The 21,877-nt window shown below is 44.5% G+C and overlaps 1 protein-coding gene across 5 annotated transcripts in view; it reads left to right on the top strand.

Moving 5' to 3' along the window:
* The window catches only part of ACSL1 (acyl-CoA synthetase long chain family member 1), a 65,089-nt gene extending 43,914 nt beyond the window's left edge, over positions 1 to 21,175 (top strand). For 4 of the 5 annotated variants that reach the window (XM_070781723.1, XM_070781722.1, XM_070781725.1 and 1 more), the window contains exons 8-21: positions 1,578 to 1,610; positions 1,763 to 1,814; positions 2,730 to 2,803; positions 5,176 to 5,400; positions 7,523 to 7,657; positions 9,496 to 9,630; positions 10,479 to 10,574; positions 11,395 to 11,467; positions 14,301 to 14,389; positions 15,350 to 15,466; positions 16,927 to 17,070; positions 18,883 to 18,984; positions 19,116 to 19,187; positions 19,541 to 21,175. In XM_070781723.1, coding sequence (XP_070637824.1) covers positions 1,578 to 1,610; positions 1,763 to 1,814; positions 2,730 to 2,803; positions 5,176 to 5,400; positions 7,523 to 7,657; positions 9,496 to 9,630; positions 10,479 to 10,574; positions 11,395 to 11,467; positions 14,301 to 14,389; positions 15,350 to 15,466; positions 16,927 to 17,070; positions 18,883 to 18,984; positions 19,116 to 19,187; positions 19,541 to 19,681 — 1,488 coding nt within the window. In that variant the 3' untranslated portion in view covers positions 19,682 to 21,175. The remainder of the gene's footprint in view (positions 1 to 1,577; positions 1,611 to 1,762; positions 1,815 to 2,729; positions 2,804 to 5,175; positions 5,401 to 7,522; positions 7,658 to 9,495; positions 9,631 to 10,478; positions 10,575 to 11,394; positions 11,468 to 14,300; positions 14,390 to 15,349; positions 15,467 to 16,926; positions 17,071 to 18,882; positions 18,985 to 19,115; positions 19,188 to 19,540) is intronic. The other variant, XM_070781726.1, reaches the window with a different exon arrangement.
* Positions 21,176 to 21,877: the final 702 nt, after the last annotated feature.

The following is a 21,877-nucleotide window of genomic DNA, read 5'->3' as shown; positions in this document are numbered from 1 at the left end:
GTTTTGAATTTTATTTATAGTTCTCCTTCTACCAAGAATTTGAGCTCCAAGTAAGGATCTATAAAACCTTTTCTGGGGAATTTGGTAGGGAATCTGCCATTTGTTCTATTAGAGCATCTGCCACACATACATATACACAGAAACAACAGCATAGGACAGGAACCTGTAAGAGTTAGTAGGTGTGCAGAATTGTTAAATGGGGTTTTTAGCTAGTTTTTCGGCTAGTGTTCCCCCTTTTTTTTTTCACTTGTAATCCCATTTCAAGATAATGTAATTTCTTTTCCTCCCATTTTTCCTCATCCCCCTACCCTTCCCCAGACACATACACAGGCTTTTTTTTTTTTTTGTCTTTTTTTGATTGCTATATATGGTAAAGAATTAAAGATCTTAAGGAATATAGGAATTTTTAAAAGATGCATGGAAATTTGAATCTGATAAAAGATTATTTGGGGAAGAAATTGGAATTATCATTACTTTAGCTCTTAGTTGACTTCTAGTTGGATATCAGTGTCCCTATTTTTAATTAGTGGTCAATCATACACATAATTTAAAAGTGTGATTAGGGTTTAAAACTGTATACTGGGCAGCAACTCACTGAGCCCTGAGTGGAAGTGAAAGTGTTAGTTACTCAGTCGTGTTCGACTCTTTGTGACCCCATGGACTGTAGCCCTCCAGGGTTCTCTGTGCGTGGGGATTCTCCAGGCAAGAATACTGGAATGGGTTGCCATTTCCTACTCAGGTGAGCCCAGAGCCCACCCATCTAATTTCCACTTAATTCTAGGCACACTCATTTCCTATGCTCACTCAAGCTGTTTAATAGGAAAATAACATAAATCGTTCATTCAAAAAATAATAGGTATTAAGGTGGTCGTGGAGATACCTTCATGCAGTAACATCAGAATGAGCCCTGGGTATTAACAGAATTCTCCTTGAGATGCCACACCTCAGAATTGAATCTGTCGTTTTTAACCCTCATGGCCATTGGATGGGGTTCCTGGAGCTTCTGTCGTGGCCTGATCTGTAATCAGAGATGCCTAAGGCCTTTCTCCCCTCCATGTGGGGAACTGCAGATATTTGAGCCTTTCTAGAATGGTCAGCATTTAAATCTGGTGGAGGTTGGTTTCTGTCTCCAGACTGAAGATGTCAGTTTTGTAGAACCGGTGATCATGGATCAGTGCTGAGTTTTGGTTCTGGGAGAGTGCAGAACAGCTGTGGTTCTCTGATTACTGTGAAGAGCCGGGCTTTGTTAAAGGCCATGATAGGAATGGCAGTGGAGACTGGAATTACATGTAAGAGACTTCGATTCCTGTCCTTGGAATCGGTCCTGTTTCCAAGGCCAGTCCTAAGGCCATCGATATGGTTTTATATAAGAGAGAAAACAACCAGAAAACGGATTCTTAGAACAATGGGTAAGTATTTGGGTTCAGGTTAAATTGCTGTCGTTTATGTAATTTGAAATCTGTGCTGTCTTTGTGTCGGCTGTGAGTGAATCAATCCCACAGAAAAGTCAGCTTGAACTGACTTGATGTGACTTAAGTGTTTCCATTTCAATTTTTTTTTTTTCTCTTCTTTTTAAGGACTTGGGAAGAGCCAACAGACAGAAGCCCAAGGTGAGTGCACCGTGTCTGACCCGGCCCCAGCCTCTGTCCAGCTTCTGTGTCTAATTAGTTCAGAGGCTAGTAAAAATATTGGGTGATAACAACTTAGAGTTTTCTATTCTATTCTGATTTGTACTGGCTTTTTTCTTTTTATTGTGCTGTAGCCTCCAGTACCTGAAGATCTTGCAGTAATTTGCTTCACCAGTGGAACTACAGGTCAGTTTTGAAAAGAAATTGTTTCTAAGTGGTACCTGGAAGTGTATATTTCCTGCTTCCTCTTGTGGATGACTTATTTGAATTGTAGATGGACTGGATGCAGAAGAGACAGAAGTATTCAAGCCTATCTTCCAGTAGCTTGATACAACATCCCCAGGATCTGAGTGTATCCTCATACATTTATATCACCCATCTATCTGGGACAAACGGTATCCATGGTTTCCAGAAATAAAATTCCTGGATTTTCGTCTCTTACTGCTACACGCACCCTCTAAGACTTGCCCATATTAGTAAAGATGGTTTAACATGTTATTGACCTGGGGATTTTTCCAGAAACTAACACCTGTGGCTGGCAATTTGTTATGTAAGTGAATGTTGAAATGTCTCCAGTCAATAACGTTCAGGTAAAGGAATGATGCTAAAGCTGAAACTCCAGTACTTTGGCCACCTCATGCGAAGAGTTGACTCATTGGAAAAGACTCTGATGCTGGGAGGGATTGGGGGCAGGAGGAGAAGGGGACGACAGAGGGTGAGATGGCTGGATGGCATCACTGACTCGATGGACGTGAGTCTCTGTGAACTCCAGGAATTGGTGTTGGACAGGGAGGCCTGGCGTGCTGCGATTCAGGGGTCGCAAAGAGTCGGACACGACTGAGCGACTGATCTGATCTGATCTGAACAAAAGATGTATTAATGCGTCTCTGGTCAACAAGTTGTTAAGATAATTAGCTTCATTTAAAGGATTACAGGTTGCTCAGGAATTTGGTGCGACTCAGCTTTTGGCTTTCACAGTGTACCTCACATTAGAGGCATCGGGGGCCCTAATGATGTGGGGTTTATGGGCTTCTCTCACGTCCGCCATTCTTGGATGGAGTTTCTGTCTTCTAACTTTATTTTGCTCATATGTGTCCCCAGGCAACCCCAAAGGAGCAATGATCACGCATCGAAATGTAGTGAGCGATTGTTCAGCATTTGTGAAAATGACAGAGGTAAACTTTTGGGAGAGGGCCATCTTTCCATGTATCCAGTGGTTGGCATCAGGCCTCAGGAATGAAGGTGGTCAAGGCCCCACCATCATGTTAGGCCCGGACTATATTTGAAACAGTACCTGAAATACAGATAAGGTCTGAGCTTTCACAAGGTCTGAGGTCACCTCCTCTCAAATAGTTTTTCACTGTGGACCTGATCCCCAACTCCTGCTGTGACCGTTAACATGAATTGACAAATCAAATTTATTACATTTTTTTATATAGTAAAACTTCATCTGGATACTGCCTTATAAATGTTTTTAGGAAAGGACAGAGAAAAACTGACTCTTTTGTGATTTTATCTCCTGTTTTAGTGTGCGGAAAATAATTAATTTCTTTAGGTGGACAAGGAAATGTTAAATGTTGCTGAAGGTGTTTAGAATTATTATTGTTTGCACTGTTTATTATGCTTAATTTGACTTCCACTTTATATGAAGGATTAAAGCCTTGAACTTTAGATCAAATAACTTTATAGTTATTTCTAATACTTTTAAAATTTGCTGTATAAGTGTCTTAGTCTGTGTGGGCAGCCATAACAAAATAGCACAGATTGGGTGGGGTGGCTTCAACAATAGACATATATTTTCTCACAGTACTTGAGGCGAGAAGTCCATGATCAAGGTGTCAGCAAATCTGGTTGGTTCTGGTGAAGGCTTTCTTCCTGGCTTGTAGCCAACTCCTCTCCATGCCTCCCTGCCCTCACCTCTGTGTGCACATGGAGAGGTTTCTGGTGTCGCTTCCTGTCCTTAGAAGGACACCAGCCTGATTGGATCAGGGCCCCACCCTTATGACTTCATTGAACCCGAATGACCTTCCCTGTCTCCAGATACAGTCACATGGAGCAGGGTGGTTAGGGCTTTAAATATGACTTTGAGAAGGGTCCTTACAATCAGTCTATAGCACCAAAAATCTATTTCCAACTTGCTTTTTAAAAAAGTACGTATTGAATAATGTAATGAATACCTTTCCCTCGCATCCTTTGCACATTTTTTCATAATTTGCGTTTGCAAATTATGTGCCTCTGGAGGGGTTCTCTAAGGTCTGCTTTTTGTGGTAGGAGCCTGTGCTTAATGGTTTTGGGGAATGCGTATCTTCAGCGACTGTGTAAGTGTATTCTTACACCTTCTTAGTCCTTCTGGTATATACTTTCTAAACAGAGTTCAACATTTAATACTTTACCAAAGTGAGATTTTAATTTCCTCATTGGCCTTCAAAGATAACTTAAAATGCATGAATCATTGAGGCAAATGATTACAGTTAATGTTAATGTGAACATTATCAGGGGGATTCTCAACTTTGTAAAACTTCTCATTATGCAAATGCACATTATTTGTTTAACCTAAATCAGAAAATTGAAGAGTATAGATGTTATTGAGTCTGATTTCTCATTATGTAGCACTTTTCTACTGACAGGTACCAGTTGGAAAGCAGGAATAAAATTAATCTCAGATTATGGGATGATCAGACTACATCACGTGTGATTGCTTTATAATGAAGGATGGCCCAGCCTTGGAGAGGGGAGAGCCCAACTCTAAGCTGGGCGCATCATCCCTAGGCAACTTGACAGAGCCTTTGTTTCTTAGTTGGTGGGGCAGCAGCTGCTGTTGGCAGCCCCTATTTGGGTCAGAATTCTCTATATTAATAGCAAGAACATTCCATGCACATCCCTCACTGTGCCTGACCCTAAGTTAAGCTCATTCTTAGCCATGAAATGGAAACCAGATGTTACTTGAGATGTAGACCTGTCATGATCAGCATTTTATGGGAGAGCAAATTCCCTGGGGCCAGTTCAGAGCTTGCATTAAACACATTGGGATTTTTTTTTAATGGGGTCGAGTAGGGCTTTAAGGTAAAAATGTTGATCAAACTAAAATGCTCAAAATACATTTGTACTGTAAATAAAAGGAACATGGAAATCTCCAAGTTTCTCTTCTTTTCTCCCCTTGTCCTTGACAACAAAAGATGCTGGTCTTTTGTTGGAGTGAAGCTTGTATTTCTTAAGGTGGAGCGGAGCTTGCTGGTCATCAAGCTCCTGTAGCTTTGAAAGTCTGGGTGGTTAGAGCACATGATATCTGGCCATCCCAACGTGGGCCACATTTTCCTAATTGTGACTCAAGTCCTGCATGGATTTACTTTGTCATTAGGAATGACCTCTACTCTATTTGAATAACTTATTAAAGTATTGCTTAGCATTTCCTTTTTCAATGAGAAATAATTGCAGATGTAACCTCATGCTGTTACTTCTTAGCCTTGAGATATTATGTGCTCTGAAATAAATGGAGAATTCCTGGAAATCCTAATGCTTTTCTGCCCGCTGGTGTCTTTGCTTGCAGAACACGTTCATTCCTACCTCAGATGACACTTTGATCTCTTTCTTGCCTCTGGCCCATATGTTTGAGAGAGTTGTAGAGGTAGGCATGGGGTTTTATTTTGCCTATGCGTACGTGTTTGTTTGTGTTCTAAGTCATTGTGTTTTACAGAAAGCACTTGTGTTGAATACCAGTGACATACACATTTCGTTTTTACCGCTTGCACACATGTATGAGCAGCTCATGCTGGTAAGTTCAAGTGTGTATACCATCTTCCCCGTAGGCAGTTCTTTGCTCAGCCCCCATTTTAGAAATAGAGCTAATTATTTAAGAGTATACTTTTTTTCTAGGTCCAGGTACTGAACTTTAATACTCATTTTAAAATTAGAAGCTCAAACTTTTGAAGGACACGAATATGAATTCAGAAAGATGAGATGTAAATGTAGAATTTTTATGAATAGCATCCCACAAAGCCTGGTGAGGCTTAAGTTCTGTAAGATGTCTCGGTCTCTTTTTTTTTTTTTTGGCCATGCTGAGCAACTTGTGGGATCTTAGGTCCCTGACCAGGGATCACACCTGTGGCCCCCTGCACTGGAAGCATGAAGCTCTAACCACCAGACTTCCAGAAAAGTCCCAGAAGTTTTATTTTTGACTATGCTTATCTATAAGGCACAAGTTGACTTCAGATTCATTTTTTTTCACCAATATCCCAAGTGCCCTTGGCAAAGTGGATGACCTTCAGCCAAGTTCTCCTTGAGCTGCTCACACACAGCTGTGTGACTCACTTAAAAGCTGACCAAGAACCATCTGTTTTTCCTTCTTGGACAGTTTTGCTTTGTATGCTTATGGGAGAAACAGTGAGCACTGCTCATTCGTTTAATGTCTATTCATGAAGCACCAGCTGTGTTTCAGGCACTGGACAGGTACTGGGGGATGAGGGGCTGATAAGGACTCTGCGCTTTGACCAGCTGCTGCCCTGGAGGATTTATTTCTCCCAAAGGACCAAGGATCTGCCAGCCGACACTTCTGTTTCCTGCACGCCTCGGGAGACCTTGCACGTGTACAGAGTGATCACAAATGTGTTGACAGTGGACTGTAGTTACCTCCCTAGTTTTCACAGAGCCCAGGAGTCAGTTCACACTGAACAAAGCCTCTGAGCTTTAATTTTTAAACAATGAACCACGGTGTACCATTCTAAAGTGGTTTCTGCTTTTAAGCCTGAGGTCTTTTGTACTTCCGTTGCATCATCCCTTGAATCTCTTTTTCCTTTTAAAATTTAAAACAGGCAGACTCTGTGTCAAGTGCCTGTGACCTGCCAGTGCAGCTTGCATCAGATAGGAGGAAATTCAGGCACTAGGTTATAACCGAAGGCAGACTGCTCTGTGCAGTCTCAACTGCAGTGTATTCTGACAACTCAGATTTTTTTTTAGTTGGATGAAAACAGGAAAAATGAAACTTTAAAAGGCTTAGACTGGGGCTTCTCTGGTGGCTCAGTGGTAAAGAATTCGCCTGCCAATGCAGGAGACATGGGTTCGATCCCTAATCTGGGAAGATCCCACGTGCCGTGGAGCAGCTAAGCCCGTGCCCTATGACTACTGAGCCTGTGCTCTAGAGCCCGGGAGTCACAACTACTGAGCCCACATGCCTGAACTACTGAAGCCATGCGCTCTAGAGCCTGTGCTCATAACAAGAGAAGCCACTGCACTGAGAAACCCAAGCACCGAAACTAGAGAAAAGCCCCCACTCACGACAGCTAGAGGAAAGCTGCACAGTAGCGAAGACACAGCACAGCCCTAAATAAATAAACATTATTTAAAAAGCTTGGACTGTAGGCAAGTAGCTAAGTTTTTATTATGGGATAAATTAGACCTAAATTTTCTGGAAGGTTAAAAATAACTTGGATTATCTGATACCATGTCCTTCCTTTGGCAGATACTGATCCTGAAGCTAAAACTGCAGAACCTCTAAGATCATCACTAAAAGCCACATTCCCTAGTTGCTGATTAGCTAGCTCCTCTATCTTCAGGATGATCAAGACTAGTGCAATAGCCCCCTGTTGTACAAGGACCCTAAAACACGAGAATGTTGTTTCATTTTATTTTATTTTTGGCCATGCCACATGGCATGTGGGATCTTAGTTCCCTGACCAGGGATCCAGCCTGCAGCCCCTGCATTGGAAGCTCAGGGTCTTAACCACTGGACCGCCAGGGGAATCCCAAGAATGTTGTTTCGAAAGCTCCCTACATTTAGGAACCTTATGATTTCTGGAAACTGGGCTGAAATGCTAAAACCAAAGCTTTGTGTGTCTGTGTGTGTTGCGTAACCCCCACTGCAATGATGACACATTAGATATTTCTGTTTGCCTCTCTAGTGTGTGATGCTCTGTCATGGAGCTAAAATAGGATTTTTCCAAGGAGATATCAGGCTGCTTATGGATGATCTCAAGGCCCTTCAACCCACCATCTTCCCCGTGGTCCCCAGACTGCTGAACCGGATGTTTGACCGAGTAAGTGCCAGGGGCAGAGTGTGGGATCTCGAACCCCAAATTCTCTGCGAACGTGGCTGCTGCTCTTAGACTTGTGGGACTAAGAGAAAGCACTGTGAGCGTACCTTATACATCAGAAGGCACAATACAGATGTGAGGTGGAGATTGCTTTATTTTCACAATAAACTCTTGGAGCCTCCGTTTTCTCACCTTGACAATGGACTGTTACCTCCTCCTCCATCTCATAAAGTTGCTAATTACATCACATTCAAATAATAGCTATCAAATGATTTTATTGGGCTTCCCAGGTGGCTCAGACAGTAAAGAAGAGTCTGCCTGCAACACTGGAGACCCAGATTTGATCCCTGGATCAGGAAGATCCCCTGGAGGAGAAAACGGCAACCCACTCCAGTAATCTTGCCTGGAGAATCCCATGGAGGGAAGAGCCTGGCGGGCTACAGTCTATGGGGTCTCAAAAGAGTCAGACATGAGTGAGCAACTGATGCCTCCACTTTCATAGTGCTGTCTAGGGTAAAAAGAGTGTGGAAAAGCTGGCTTAAAACTCAACAAACAAAAAATGAAAATAATAAATATGAAATGATTTTATAAATTGTAAAGTTCCACCATGTACAAAAATGCTAGCTACTTACTAGCCACAGTGGGAGACGTGACCAAGCCAAGCCCGGGACGAAGAGAAGGTGGTGGGCAGTTGACCACAGGCCCACAGCCAGGGCAGGACCCCGTGTGATGGGAGCAGTCTCCACGGTGAATTTGCACGAGGTAGTTTTAACCCTCTTCATGTTGAAGCATGGCTTCTGTCATCTATGAGAACCTTCTCATTTTTTTACATTTTTGTTTTCCTGCCAGCTAATACTCCCCCGTTTCCATGGGAGACCTTAAGGTTTTAGCTTCTGTTAATCTTTTGTGGCCGTGATTGTTTAGTTACTCTGTTGGGTCTGACTCTGCGACCCTATGGACTGTAGCCCGCCAGGCTCCCCTGTCCATGGGATTTCCCAGGTAAGAATACTGGAGTGGGTTGCCATTTCCTCCTCCAGGGGATCTTCCCAACCCAGGTGTTGAACCCACGTCACCTGCATTGCAGACATATTCTTCTTTCTCATTTTTTTAATGGTTCTTTTTTTAAAGAAAATTGTAAGGCAGCCTTATTAAGATATAATTCACATTATATATGATTCACCCATTTAAATGTTTTTAGTGCAATTCAAAGGTTTTTAGTACATTCACAGAGTTCTGCAACTATCATTAAAGTCCATTTTAGAACATTTGTATCACTTCAGAAAGAATGTGGTATCATCCTGACCCCACTACCTCCCTCTACCCCATAAAATGAATCTACTTCCTGAACCTATAAATTTCCCTATTCTGGATTTTGATATGAGTGGGCTCACGGAATATTCTTTTGTGACTGGCTTCTTCCACTTAAGTATGCTTTCCAGGGGCATATGTGTTATAGCCTGCATCCATACTTTGTTCCTTTTAATGGCCAAATAATATTCCACTGCATGGATGCAACATGTTTTATTTATCTGTCCAGCCATTGATGGTCAGTGGGGTGTTTCCTCTTTTAGGCTGTTATGAATAATGCTGCTGTGAACATCCACAGGCAAGGGGCTCTATGTACATGTGTTTTCATTCTCTTACGTGTGTGCCCAGGAGCAGAATTGCTGGGTCATGACTAACTCTGTGTTTTCTAAAGCAGCTGAACCATGTTACATCCCTGCCAGCAAGGCGTGAAGGTTCCAGTTTCTCCACATCTTCACCAACACTCGTTGTTACCTGACGTTTTAATTCTTGCCATTCTACTCATCAGGAAACCTTCTCATCTCTTGACTCACTAGATTTTCGGACAAGCAAACACTACGCTGAAGCGATGGCTGTTGGACTTTGCCTCCAAGAGGAAAGAGGCTGAACTTCGCAGTGGCATCATTAGAAACAACAGCCTCTGGGATAAACTGATCTTCCACAAAATACAGGTAGCACGTTGACTCTCAGCTGTTGCTTGTCATCTAAACTAATGTGGCTTTCAAACTTTCTGGGAGGGCTCTTTTTTTTTTAATTGAAGAATAGTTGATGTACAATTTTATATAAGTGACAGGCATACAATATAGTGATTCACAATTTTTAAAGATGATGTTCCATTTATTGTTATTATAAAATAGTGGCTATATCCCCCCCAATATATCCTTGTGCAATATATCCTTGTAGCTTATTTTATACCTAGTTGTTTGTACCTCTTAGTCCCCTACCCCTTTATTGTGTGAGAGCTCTTTTTAAAAGAGAAGGTCAGTGAGAAAGAGAATTTCTGGCACATCTCTTAAAACTAAGGACAAAGCCATTAGCAAAACCTCAGTGTCCAAGAAAACTCTGAACAGTGTTTCACTATCCAGGGCAGAAAAGGGATCAGGTAGCATAGCCTTTCTGATTCTCCATTTTGTTTTACTTTTCTGGAACTCTTGAGGTTATTTTTTTAGACATGAGTGATAAAAAAAAAATATGGAATAACAGTGTGTTCCCCAAAATCTGATGGTTGCCACAAACCCACGACACTGTTGTTCTAATTCCTTAAAACACCTGTGAGTGTAGAGGTGTTGCTTTGCTGTCCACAGCCGCTGAGAGCGAGTGGCGTGGTTTGGGGCGGAACCAAACTCTTTGGGTGTCCCTCTTGGAGCGCCTGTGTGTGCTCGTGCGGAGTGAGTTCTGTGCAGCCCACCGACCAGGAGCCGGTGGGCTAGGGCATCAGGGTTCCCAGGAGGAATCTTGGAGAAGACCACCGCTCTCCAGCCACTTACCCTCACCTTCTCCCCTCTTCCTGCCTTGCAAGTCGAGCCTGGGAGGAAAAGTGAGGCTGATGATCACAGGAGCAGCGCCTGTGTCTGCCACCGTGCTCACCTTCCTGAGGGCTGCGCTGGGCTGCCAGGTGAGGGGCTCCCTGCCACTCGGGCTCTCAGACTGACTCACACCCACACGGCCGCTTTCCAAAAGGTTGTCTTCTTCTCCTGCGTGTGCCCCTTCTTTTCTTCGGATGTGTTATTCCTGGGCGGCTTGGGGAAAGAAGCACACGCACAGCTTGGAGATCCTGCAGTTCCAGATCAGTGCAGTAAGGCCAGTGTCACAGTAAAGCGAGTCTCCTGAACTTTTTGGTTTCCCAGTAGATATAAAAGCCCTGTCTACACCAGACTGTAGTCTAGTAAGTGTGCAGTAGCATTATGTCCAAAAAACAAGGCATTGTATATACCTTAATTTAAAAACACTTCATTGCTAGAAAACGCTAACCATCTTCTGACATCACAGCGTTGCCACCAACCTTCAATTTGTAAGACATGCAATCTCTGGTGCGCCTGCATGTATCTTTCACCTCTGGCAGAGTATGTGTTGTGTTCACCGTAGGGTAATTTTCACTGGGGTAAGGCACAAAAGATGCCTTTAGATCAGGCGTGAGGGCGTGGGGATGGGTCATAAACCACTCAGAGACCCTGGCTTACATGGGGGGAGCATCAGAGACTGGGTGACAAGTAGCCGTGAGCCCGCGGAGTGAGTGAGTCCCCAGGTGGATCCTGCGAAGTGTGACCTGTTGCGGTATTGTCTTCTGTGTGTGTGAGCATGCTCACGCTGTAATAAAGCGTGTTGTAACGTCTGGGCTGAGGTTTCTAATCCAGCTAGAGGAACTTAGTTACTGAGCACTTGCAGTGGAAATGTGACTGTCCCCTCTCTTTCTGTCCCTTTGCCTGGGGACCCAGTTCTACGAAGGCTACGGACAGACCGAGTGCACCGCTGGCTGCTGCCTGACTGTTGCTGGAGACTGGACCGCAGGTACAGGGGGCGGGACTTTGCTCACGAGGATCTTACTCTTCACATCAAAATTGTTGGAACTGGGTTAACCAACTTAAACAAGTGCTGTGTCTCCGATTATTTGGCCTTGGGGCCAACAATCCTGTGAGCCCAGGAGCCCTGTGGATGGTGTCTCCCAGGGCACAGTGGTGATTTGGAGGTTCTGACTCGTCAGGTTGGGTGGAGCTCACATCTGAAGACGGTGCCCTTTATTCTAGGTTCAGAGTGCTTGGCCCACCAGAGCTTTCTGGGAATTGACTGGGGCCTGATTACTTGCTGGTGAATTTTATTGGCATTTCCACTGTGTGCAGGCAGAAATAAACACAAGTCCTTTTTCCAAAAAAAAAAAAGAATAGTGAATGATAAACACAAATACCTGTTCTGGATGGGGTTCTGTGCTAGGCACTGAGGGACACAGATTACGTGCATTTCATCCCAACAACATGCCTGTGAGGTCAGCCTTGCCAGCTCTGGGAGGACACAGTTGATTGTTGACTAAGAAGCTTGTCCATAAAGTCTAAGAATTTATATAGCTTTATGCTTCAGAGCCAGGATCCCAGCCCACGTCTGACCACAAGACTTATATGCCTCCCCTGTCCCATACCAGCAGTGTACCCTACACCGTGATCAATAGATTCCCTGATACATTTGCCGTTTTACATGTTTGAATATCTAATGACACAGATTCTAATATCAGGCTGTCTCTGGGAACATCATTCTGTTGCAGTTGGCACTGACAGTTTATAAACCTTTTTCACAGTACTTATTTTTTAATCCCTGGTGCCTTACCAGCTAGAGAATTTGGAATAGTGACCACTTTAAGCTGAAATGATCAACACATCAGAAGAATGATTTGTGACACTCTTAAAACTAAATCTGATTTCTGTTATTTTTGTTTTGGGAAAATAGCCCAGTCCTAGCACCCTTTGGTTAGGACTGGAAAAGGTCAGTTTTCATTCCAATCCCAAAGAAAGGCAATGCCAAAGAATGCTCAAACTACCACACAGTTGCACTCATCTCACATGCTAGTAAAGTAATGCTCAAAATTCTCCAAGCCAGGCTTCAGCAATATGTGAACTGTGAACTTCCAGATGTTCAAGCTGGTTTTAGAAAAGGCAGAGGAACCAGAGATCAAATTGCCAACATCCGCTGGATCATGGAAAAAGCAAGAGAGTTCCAGAAAAACATCTATTTCTGCCTTATTGACTATGCCAAAGCCTTTGACTGTGTGGATCACAATAAACTGTGGAAAATTCTTCAAGAGATGGGACTACCAGACCACCTGACCTGCCTCTTGAGAAACCTATATGCAGATCAGGAAGCAACAGTTAGAACTGGACGTGGAACAACAGAATGGTTCCAAACAGGAAAAGGAGTATGTCAAGGCTGTATATTGTCACCCTGCTTATTTAACTTCTATGCAGAGTACATCATCTGAAATGCTGGGCTGCAAGAAGCACAAGCTGCAATTAAGATTGCCGGGAGAAATATCAATAACCTCAGATATGCAGATGACACCACCCTTAAGGCAGAAAGTAAAGAAGAACTAAAGAGCCTCTTGATGAAGGTCAAAGAGGAGAGTGAAAAAGTTGGCTTAAAGCTCAACATTCAGAAAACGAAGATCATGGCATCCGGTCCCATCACTTCATGGGAAATAGATGGGGAAACAGTGGAAACAGTATCAGACTTTTATTTTTCTGGGCTCCAGAATCACTGCAGATGGTGATTGCAGCCATGAAATTAAAAGACGCTTCTTGGAAGGAAAGTTATGACCAACCTAGATAGCATATTCAAAAGCAGAGACATTACTTTGCCAACAAAGGTCTGTCTAGTCAAGGCTATGGTTTTTCCCGTGGTCATGTATGGATGTGAGAGTTGGACTGTGAAGAAAACTGAGCACCAAAGAATTGATGCTTTTGAACTGAGGTGTTGGAGAAGACTTGAGAGTCCCTTGGACTGCATGGAGATCCAACCAGTCCATTCTAAAGGAGATCAGTCCTGGGTGTTCTTTGGAAGGACTGATGCTAAAGCTGAAACTCCAATACTTTGGCCACCTCATGCGAAGAGCTGACTCTTTGGAAAAGATTCTGAGGCTGGGAGGGATTGGGGGCAGGAGGAGAAGGGGGCAACAGAGGATGAGATGGCTGGCTGGCATCACCGACTCGATGGACATGAGTTTGGGTGAACTTCGGGAGTTGGTGATGGACAGGGAGGCCTGGCGTGCTGCGGTTCATGGGGTCGCAAAGAGTCAGACACGACTGAGTGACTGAACTGAACTGAACTGAGCACCCTTTGGCAAGAGAGTGAAGTGAGCTATGAAAAGAAGCCTTGTCCTATCTTGATGAATTTACATATAAGATATGTTCTTTCATAATCTAGGGGAAAGGCCATATTGGTCAGAACCGTCTGACCGATCACTGTTTATTCTCATAGAGAACGCAGACGTTAATTACATCTGTATGAGGGAGAGCAGGGCCATCAGATCATAGGAACCACATAAGAGTTTTAAAAAACCCACTTCCAGGTATTCAAAGAAACCCTGAAAATCAGCAGCCAAATCATTTACACTTTGAAAAGTACTTTGGAGCATCACACTTAGGAAAGGTCCCCGAGAGACTTTTGAATGTTTCTCTCTCTTTTCTGGGAATAAACTCTCAATTAATTTGCCAGGAGGAGACAGGCTGTGTTTGCCAAGCCAGAGGTTTGCACCAGCTCTTCTCAGCATGAGAACAGGGCTTATTGGAGATCAAAGCAATCTGGCCTAAGGATATCGGTCATCACATTAGGAGTGATCATTCTGTTATTTGATACACAGGCCATGTTGGTCCCCCAATGCCTTGCAGCATTATCAAGCTTGTTGATGTGGAAGAAATGAATTACCTGGCTGCCAAGGGCGAGGGCGAGGTGAGTAAAACCCCCGCAGTCACCCCCTCAGGGCAATCGCCTCGGTAACCAGCCACTTCTCAGCACCGCGGCAGGTGAAGCCACTGAGCTTGGTATTGCTGCTGATCCTGCAGTCACACAGGCTTCTTTGTGAAGCTGCATATGTCTAAGTCTCAGGGGGTGGGGGCATGTGGGGCACCAGCACCACCTTCTGCCGCCAGCACGATGGGGCTGAGGGCCCAGGAGGGCAGAAAGGCTTCAGGGCCCAAAGCCCCTGGCCCCAGCTTCCTGTCTGCTGACTGCCCTCAGTGCCTGAGTGACCGCCGGCTAGTGGAAGGAGTGCCCAATTGCTGTGTGACTTCATCCCCTTTGGGGCTTTCTGGCAGCTTGGAGCCAGAACCTAGGGTGATTGTGAGCCCTAGAATCTGTAGCTGAAGACACTCAGGAAGGAAGTGGGGGCATTGGAGGTACCAGCACGTCAGGCTCTGGTGGCTCCCTCTGGATCCTAGCTAAAGGTTCAGAGTCTGGCTAAAGGTTGAGGGAGACACACACACACACACACACACACACACATACATGCACAGTTTTCTCTGGAGAAGTCCCAGTCAGTGCTCTTAACAGATCATCTTTTTTTTCCCCTCCCGTCTTACTGAGATAGAATTGACACCAGCCCTGTGTAAGTGTAAGGTGATTTGACTCACATGTATCGTGAAATGATCACGGCCGTGGGTTTCGTAGCCATCCACCATTTCATACCGCTAACAAAAAGAACAGTGATATTTTTTCCCCCTTGTGATGAGAACTCTGAAGATCTCCTTTCTTAACAACTTGAAAACATCCCACGCAGCCACGCTAAGCACAGTCGCCGTGCTGTACGTGACATTCCCAGTCCTTACTTATCTTATAACTGGATGTTTGCACCTTTCACCTACTTCTTCCAATTTGCATGGCCACACCTCCCTTGCCCTCTTTTTCCTTCAGGTATGTGTGAAAGGGTCAAATGTTTTTCAAGGCTACTTGAAAGACCCAGTGAAAACAGCAGAAGCTCTGGATAAAGACGGCTGGTTGCACACAGGGGACATTGGCAAGTGGTTACCCGTAAGTGGTCCCCTCCCTTGTCGGGAAGACGAGCCCCAACAGGGCCACGGCGCCCTGACTCTCCCGCCTCTTTCTCCCTCGCATCCTCTCCCGCAGGAAACAGGCTTACGCTTAGCATCCTCCTGTAGCATTTTCACTATAACTGCTGCACACAGGTTTTGTTTTGATACCTGACATCCTTTCTGGTTGCTGCTCCTGGTTTGAAACCCAGAAACACTGCGACTGGCTTGTTTCACACTTCCCATTTCAGTGCTGTGCCTTGAAGTTGAGGCCTTGGTTCATTTCAGGGCGAGGGGAGAGGGCACTGTATTTAAGCTGCTGGGAATGGATGACAGGCCAGAATTTGTGAACACACACATTTCTTAGCATCGTCATCTCAGTAAAAACAGGGTAAGTGTTTAAAGGTTAAGGCCAAGCCCTTTGAGTGTAGCCTCAGAACTGTTTACCATGGAGAAATTCAGAGTCCATCTCGGGAGTCAAGACGCTGTTGCAAGAAGCAGACCCATAGGTGTCACAACTTTTGCTGTTGTGGTGACAGCTATTGCTTTTTAAAGTCATTACTGATTTTCATTGCAAACACTCCAATGGCTAGTTTAATTATTATTGTGTAATTGTTCAAGTCTTACAGATTTAAGGTGCTTAATTTTTTTTTTTTTTTTTGCCTGAAAAAATATCCCCACCCCAAATTAATTCAGATTTCAGAATACCCAGGCTATTTAGAAATAAATCAAGTCCCTCTTTCCAGACTCAGGAGGGATTAAGTATCCGTTCTAATTCTGACTCTGGCTCTGAGGAGTGCATCTCCTAATCCTAATCTCCATGGACCGTAGTCCGCTCCTGTTGGAAACGGAGAACTGTTGCAGGCTGAGAGGCAGGCATTTCCAGCAGATGACTCTGGGAAGTGAGCAAGTGACCTGGGGTGGGAATGGGGCTTTGGGTTACCAGAGGTGGGGAGGCAGGCACCACTGGCGTTTTCGAGTCTGGCCCAGAGATTCTCACGTCCCCACAGTCATCACCCAGAGAGCCGGGAGCAGGGACAGAGGGCCGTGAGCTGGCCCTCTGCAGCCCCTGCTCCACACCGAGCACTGTGGGGAGGATGAGCGCATCTCTCCTCGAGAGCACCTTGACCCTGTCTTGGGCCCCTGTGACACAGAGTAAAGCTCGCCAAGCTGAAGGGAGCAAGCAGGGTGCTCTAGTTGGCTGAGAGGAGGAAGTGGAGTGAAAGGGACTCCTTCATCCCTTCTCTGTCTCACTACTCAGCCTGGGGAGGTTATGTAATCTCTGTCAGCCTCAGTTTGTCTCTCTGTAAAATGGGTTAATAGCCGACCCCTGCCAGACCTTATTAGGATTAAGTAATAGTGCACAGGAAATGCTCAGTACCCTGAGTGGCCACTGCTGTGGGGGAAACAGCCCCTGGGACCTGCTCACAGCCCACACCTCCCCTCCGCACCCCCAAACAGAATGGCACCTTGAAGATCATCGACAGGAAGAAGCACATATTTAAACTGGCACAGGGGGAGTACATAGCTCCCGAGAAGATCGAAAACATCTACCAGCGGAGTGAACCTATCGCTCAGGTGTTTGTCCACGGAGAGAGCTTGCAGGTATGTGCTGCCCGAGCCAGGAGCTCTGTGGCCGGCGGGACACATGGATGCCTATAGCCGGTTCATATTCATTGCAAAAAGCATCACAATATTATAAGACGTCCAGGTACCTTCAGTGTAATGGGAAGTTTGCCACATGTGTGAACTGGCTTTCTGACTCTCTGACTTTGATGCCTGACTTGCTAGAACATAATCAACACGTTATTGGGTTTTGTTGCTTGGCGTTTCTTTTCTTTTTTTCTGTTTTCTCCCCCCATCTATTTTGTAACTAGAAATTTGTGCCTCTTATTCTTGGCAGTTCTTAGTCTGCTGTACCAAGGGAAGTGGCATAAAAATACTGGGGGATAGGTAAAAATAAGCTTCTAATTTAATTATGAGGAGAAATATTGATATATGGGTTATAAGAAAGCTTAGCATTTTCAGACATATTAAACCTAACTTATTTATGGTATACCTTCTGCATCATTCTTGAGCAAATGATGGTTTGGAAGCCAGCATATCTTAAGGTTGAAAACCAATGTATTGCAATGGAATCTCATTTGCCAAAATTCTGGACAGATGGTGGAAAGGAAGAGAATGGGTTCTAGTTTTCTGAGGGTTAACATTTCTACAAATCAGAGGGGACACATGTATGCCTAGAGCTGGTTCATATTCATTGCAAAAAGCATCACAATATTATAAAGTAATTATCCTCCCATTTAAATAAATTTAAAAATATTTCTACAAATCTTGAAATTTTCAAATAATTGTGGCAGAATATTTTCCTATAAGAAAATACACCTTTTTTTCTTTGAGAATGCACTGCATCTTCTTAGACCTGGAATCTTACTATGCCTTTGATTTTTATTTCATTTCATTGTCACTCAGTTGTAAAGAATGAGATGCTAGAGTTCTTTTTTTGTTTGTTTGTTATAGTTCTTTTTCTTTTTTTTAATTTTATTTTATTTTTAAACTTTACAAAATTGTATTGGTTTTGCCAAATATCAAAATGAATCCACCACAGGTATACATGTGTTCCCCATCCTGAACCCTCCTCCCTGCTCCCTCCCCATACCCTCCCTCTGGGTCGTCCCAGTGCACCAGCCCCAAGCATCCAGTATCGTGCATCGAACCTGGACTGGCGACTCGTTCCATATATGATATTATACGTATTTCAATGCCATTCTCCCAAATCATCCCACCCTCTCCCTCTCCCACAGAGTCCAAAAGACTGTTCTATACATCAGTGTCTCTTTTGCTGTCTCGTATACAGGGTTATTGTTACCAACTTTCTAAATTCCATATATATGCGTTAGTATACTGTATTGGTGTTTTTCTTTCTGGCTTACTTCACTCTGTATAATAAGCTCCAGTTTCATCCACCTCATTAGAACTGATTCAAATGTATTCTTTTTAACGGCTGAGTAATACTCCATTGTGTATATGCTAGAGTTCTTTTTCAAGTGAACCTGTATATATTTTCTTTTTGTCTTTTTATAAAGCTTTATCTGATATCTATCCCATTATTTGCATATTTGACCCTATTTTATTTTTTAAAGTATATATAAAAATAAGTAAAAACTAGGGTTTTATTAGATTTTGATTTCCACTGGTTCTTTGAAAACATGTATTGCAAAGTTCCCAATACTGTCTGTATTTCAGAGGCAGGAGTTGTTAACCTGGGCCCTGTGGACACTAGGGCTGTTACCATGCTCTCAAGAGAGGGTCTCTAACTCCCAGTTTCTCCCAGGGGCCACGAAGCAGATAATAAGGAACTACAATTTTAGAACATTGGGAACAAACTGTGTAATAACTCACTTGTCTCTGTTAAAGGCATTTCTCATAGCAATCGTGGTGCCGGACGTTGAGACACTAGGTACCTGGGCCCAGAAGAGAGGCATTGTGGGCTCCTTTGAAGAACTGTGCAGAAACAAGGTAGGTTCCAAAGTGTGCAGCAGTCCTCCTGAGCTTCCCTTTGCGTTAAGTGCAAAGTGCAGGGACCCCTGCCCCCCGTGCCCCCTGAACCCACCAAGGGAATAAGGATCTTGTTTTTCTTACCTTATTAGGATGTCAAAAAAGGTATTCTAGAAGACATGGTGAGGCTCGGGAAGGAGTCTGGCCTAAAACCATTTGAACAGGTAAGACTCACATCCAAGTGTATGAATTCCCAAAAAATGAGTTTTTGACTTGAGGGTGTTTTTTGTGAATAGGTTCTAGAAGAGGATGAGGTGATGTAAAGACATCATGCGGAAGAGAGAGTGGTGTGCTTTGGCTGGGGAGGGATTTCTGTAACCAGGGGGGTGTATCCTCTTCCTGGGGGGACAGGCTGTGGTCCTGATTCTGTCCTGATGTCAGGCCACTCCCTGCCCTATGTTGAGATGGTACAGCTGGGCCTGGCCTGTGAAGCTGGCTGGAATGGCCCAGAAGGGTCTTTATCCCTTCAGAGGCATCTGTCCTCCTTGCCTCCTTTGACTTCCTGGTCTCTTTACAGGTCAAAGGCATCTATCTCCACCCTGAACTCTTCTCTATCGACAATGGCCTTCTGACCCCAACCATGAAGGCTAAAAGGCCAGAGCTTCGGAATTATTTCAGGTCACAGATCGATGAGCTTTACTCCACCATCAAAGTCTAACGCGAGGGAGGAAGCGGAGGGGAGTTTGACAATGGCAGGAAGGGAGGGAGCATCTTTGGGTGCCTCGCGTGTCCAGATTCTCGTCATAGGAGCCTGGAGGGAATGGAACACTGCCTTACAGCCACCTCGAGTTGCAGACCGTGTCCACGGTGATCCATGATTTCCAAAACGAGCCTTAAAATATCGTAGAGGGGAAACTGCAAACGTGCTAAGTTCTTTACCAATTCCTCAGTTACAAAGGCGGGTGAACACTTTGTCTCCCCCATCTGCTAACCAAAGGGTTAGGACTTTGCTCTTTCTGAGATGTCTGCTACACACTGCAAATTCTGCAGATTTCTGCTGCTCAAAGAGTCCCGTGCACTGGAGGGAACCACCGTTCCTACAAGCAAGACCTGTCTCACCTGCAGGAGGTCGCAAGAGGACCAGAGGGTTTTTTTTTTTTTTTTTAATCCCTGTTACCCTCCCTTCCCTGTGTCACACTCACTCTCACGAGCCTTCTGATTAACCCCTGTCCTTCCTGTCGGAGCAGAGATTCTCAGTGAAGCAAAGGGCAGACCCAGCTCAGAACAATGCAGGTATTGAATCCTGGATGGACGGCCACTCACCAGAGAGGATGGATTCTGGTGCCCATAGAGCAGAATATTCTCCAACCCTCTTCTCCAGACCCAATTTCCTGATTTCCTCCATCTGTCGCCTCCCAGGGGTTATTTTAAAAAAAAAATCTGCCTTAGACTCTGCAGTGACAACAAGCATTTCAACAAGGAAACAGTTAGCTGGATCAACCATGCTCAACTGTGACGCCTGAATAACTGTCCACTTTACCTTCGAGGAACCGGTCACTCTGTCTCTGATGGATTTTAATGTGGTTTTCATATCGAAAGAGTATGTTGTGATCAAGTGGCTTTCCCACCCCCCACCCCCACCCAGAATATAAACTCTCAGGCAAGGCATGTCTTTAAAAATATTAAGGAGGTAGATACACTTGGGTACTTATTGAAATGGATGGTGATAAATAAATGCTCTTCTGTCGTAATGCTACTTGATTTCTATGAAATATATTTGACAAGCCAAAATTCTAGGACATAGGAATCTGGAAAACTCATTTCCTGGGATTAGATTCTCAAGGGTTTTTTTTTGTTGTTTTTTTTTAAGTTAATTTGGGAAATTAGCCGCATTTCACTTTTACTGCAAGTCTTTGCTACATGTGACTGAACTTAGTTTTCGTTTGTACACCGAAAGCAGTTGTTTTGGGATAGAGGAGTACCTGTATTATACAAGCACAATGGGGTTTGCCCTAAAGAGCTGTCGTTGTTATAACACTATTTGGTAGCCTAACTTCATACGTGTACTCTTAATTGCCCAAGAAGTCAGTAATTTGTCACATCGGGGTTTTGAATGTTTGCTTTAAGTGTTGGCTCTTTCTATGTTTTATAAACCAAAACAGAATTTCCAAAAACAGTGAAGGAAACCAAAATAAATATTTCTGCATTTCAAGCGAGTTGAGTGACGCCTCCGTTTTTCATGTCAGCAGTCGCATTCGGGGCGGCCTCGGTTCGCGCGTGGACGCGCTCAGCCACAGGCTCCTCCCTGTGTGTCCTCCCTGCCGGGGCTCCTTCTCAGGGCGCCGTCATCCCGCCACTTCCAGATGCTGACCCGGGGCTCCAACCCGTTCCGGCAGCAGCGGTCCTGCTGTGTTTCAGAGAAGAAAGTCATGGTGTGAATGGCACAGGTGTTCTTGAAAACGCAAATTCTCCAGGGGGAAGCGATGTTGCAGGAGGCGTCGCTGCGGTGGGTGGTTCTGGGGGTTTTCATTTGGTGCGCCTTTAGTCATCCTCTTCCCATAACGGTGTCGGGGGAGATGGCTCATTCATAGCGGCTGACTGTTTCTTTTCCCCTGTCGCTACCCTACGCTGTCATCTTAAAAGACTTGTCTTTTCCAGAAGTGTGAATTAACCGTTCCCCAACCCCCTCCCCACCACCCCACCCCCCGCCCTGGCCTCTTCTGTAGCCTGTTGTGTTTAAATATGCCTTCATCCCCTGCTTTGGTCTCAGTTTTGGGGTGCTGAAGTCTGCTTTCTTCCTCTAAAGCTTAAGCCCTGTGCCCAGCTCTCTGGTAAGACTCCTCATCCAGGCTGCCATTTTATCTTATTTTTCAAGTGCTTTACCTTCTTCCTTCCCTATCTCCCTCTTGCTCTC

Source organism: Bos indicus, chromosome 27 (assembly GCF_029378745.1).
Source record: "Bos indicus isolate NIAB-ARS_2022 breed Sahiwal x Tharparkar chromosome 27, NIAB-ARS_B.indTharparkar_mat_pri_1.0, whole genome shotgun sequence".
Lineage (NCBI taxonomy): Eukaryota > Metazoa > Chordata > Mammalia > Artiodactyla > Bovidae > Bos > Bos indicus.
The sequence above is the reverse complement of the archived record's forward strand: the minus strand, read 5'-3'. Positions and strand labels throughout refer to the sequence as shown.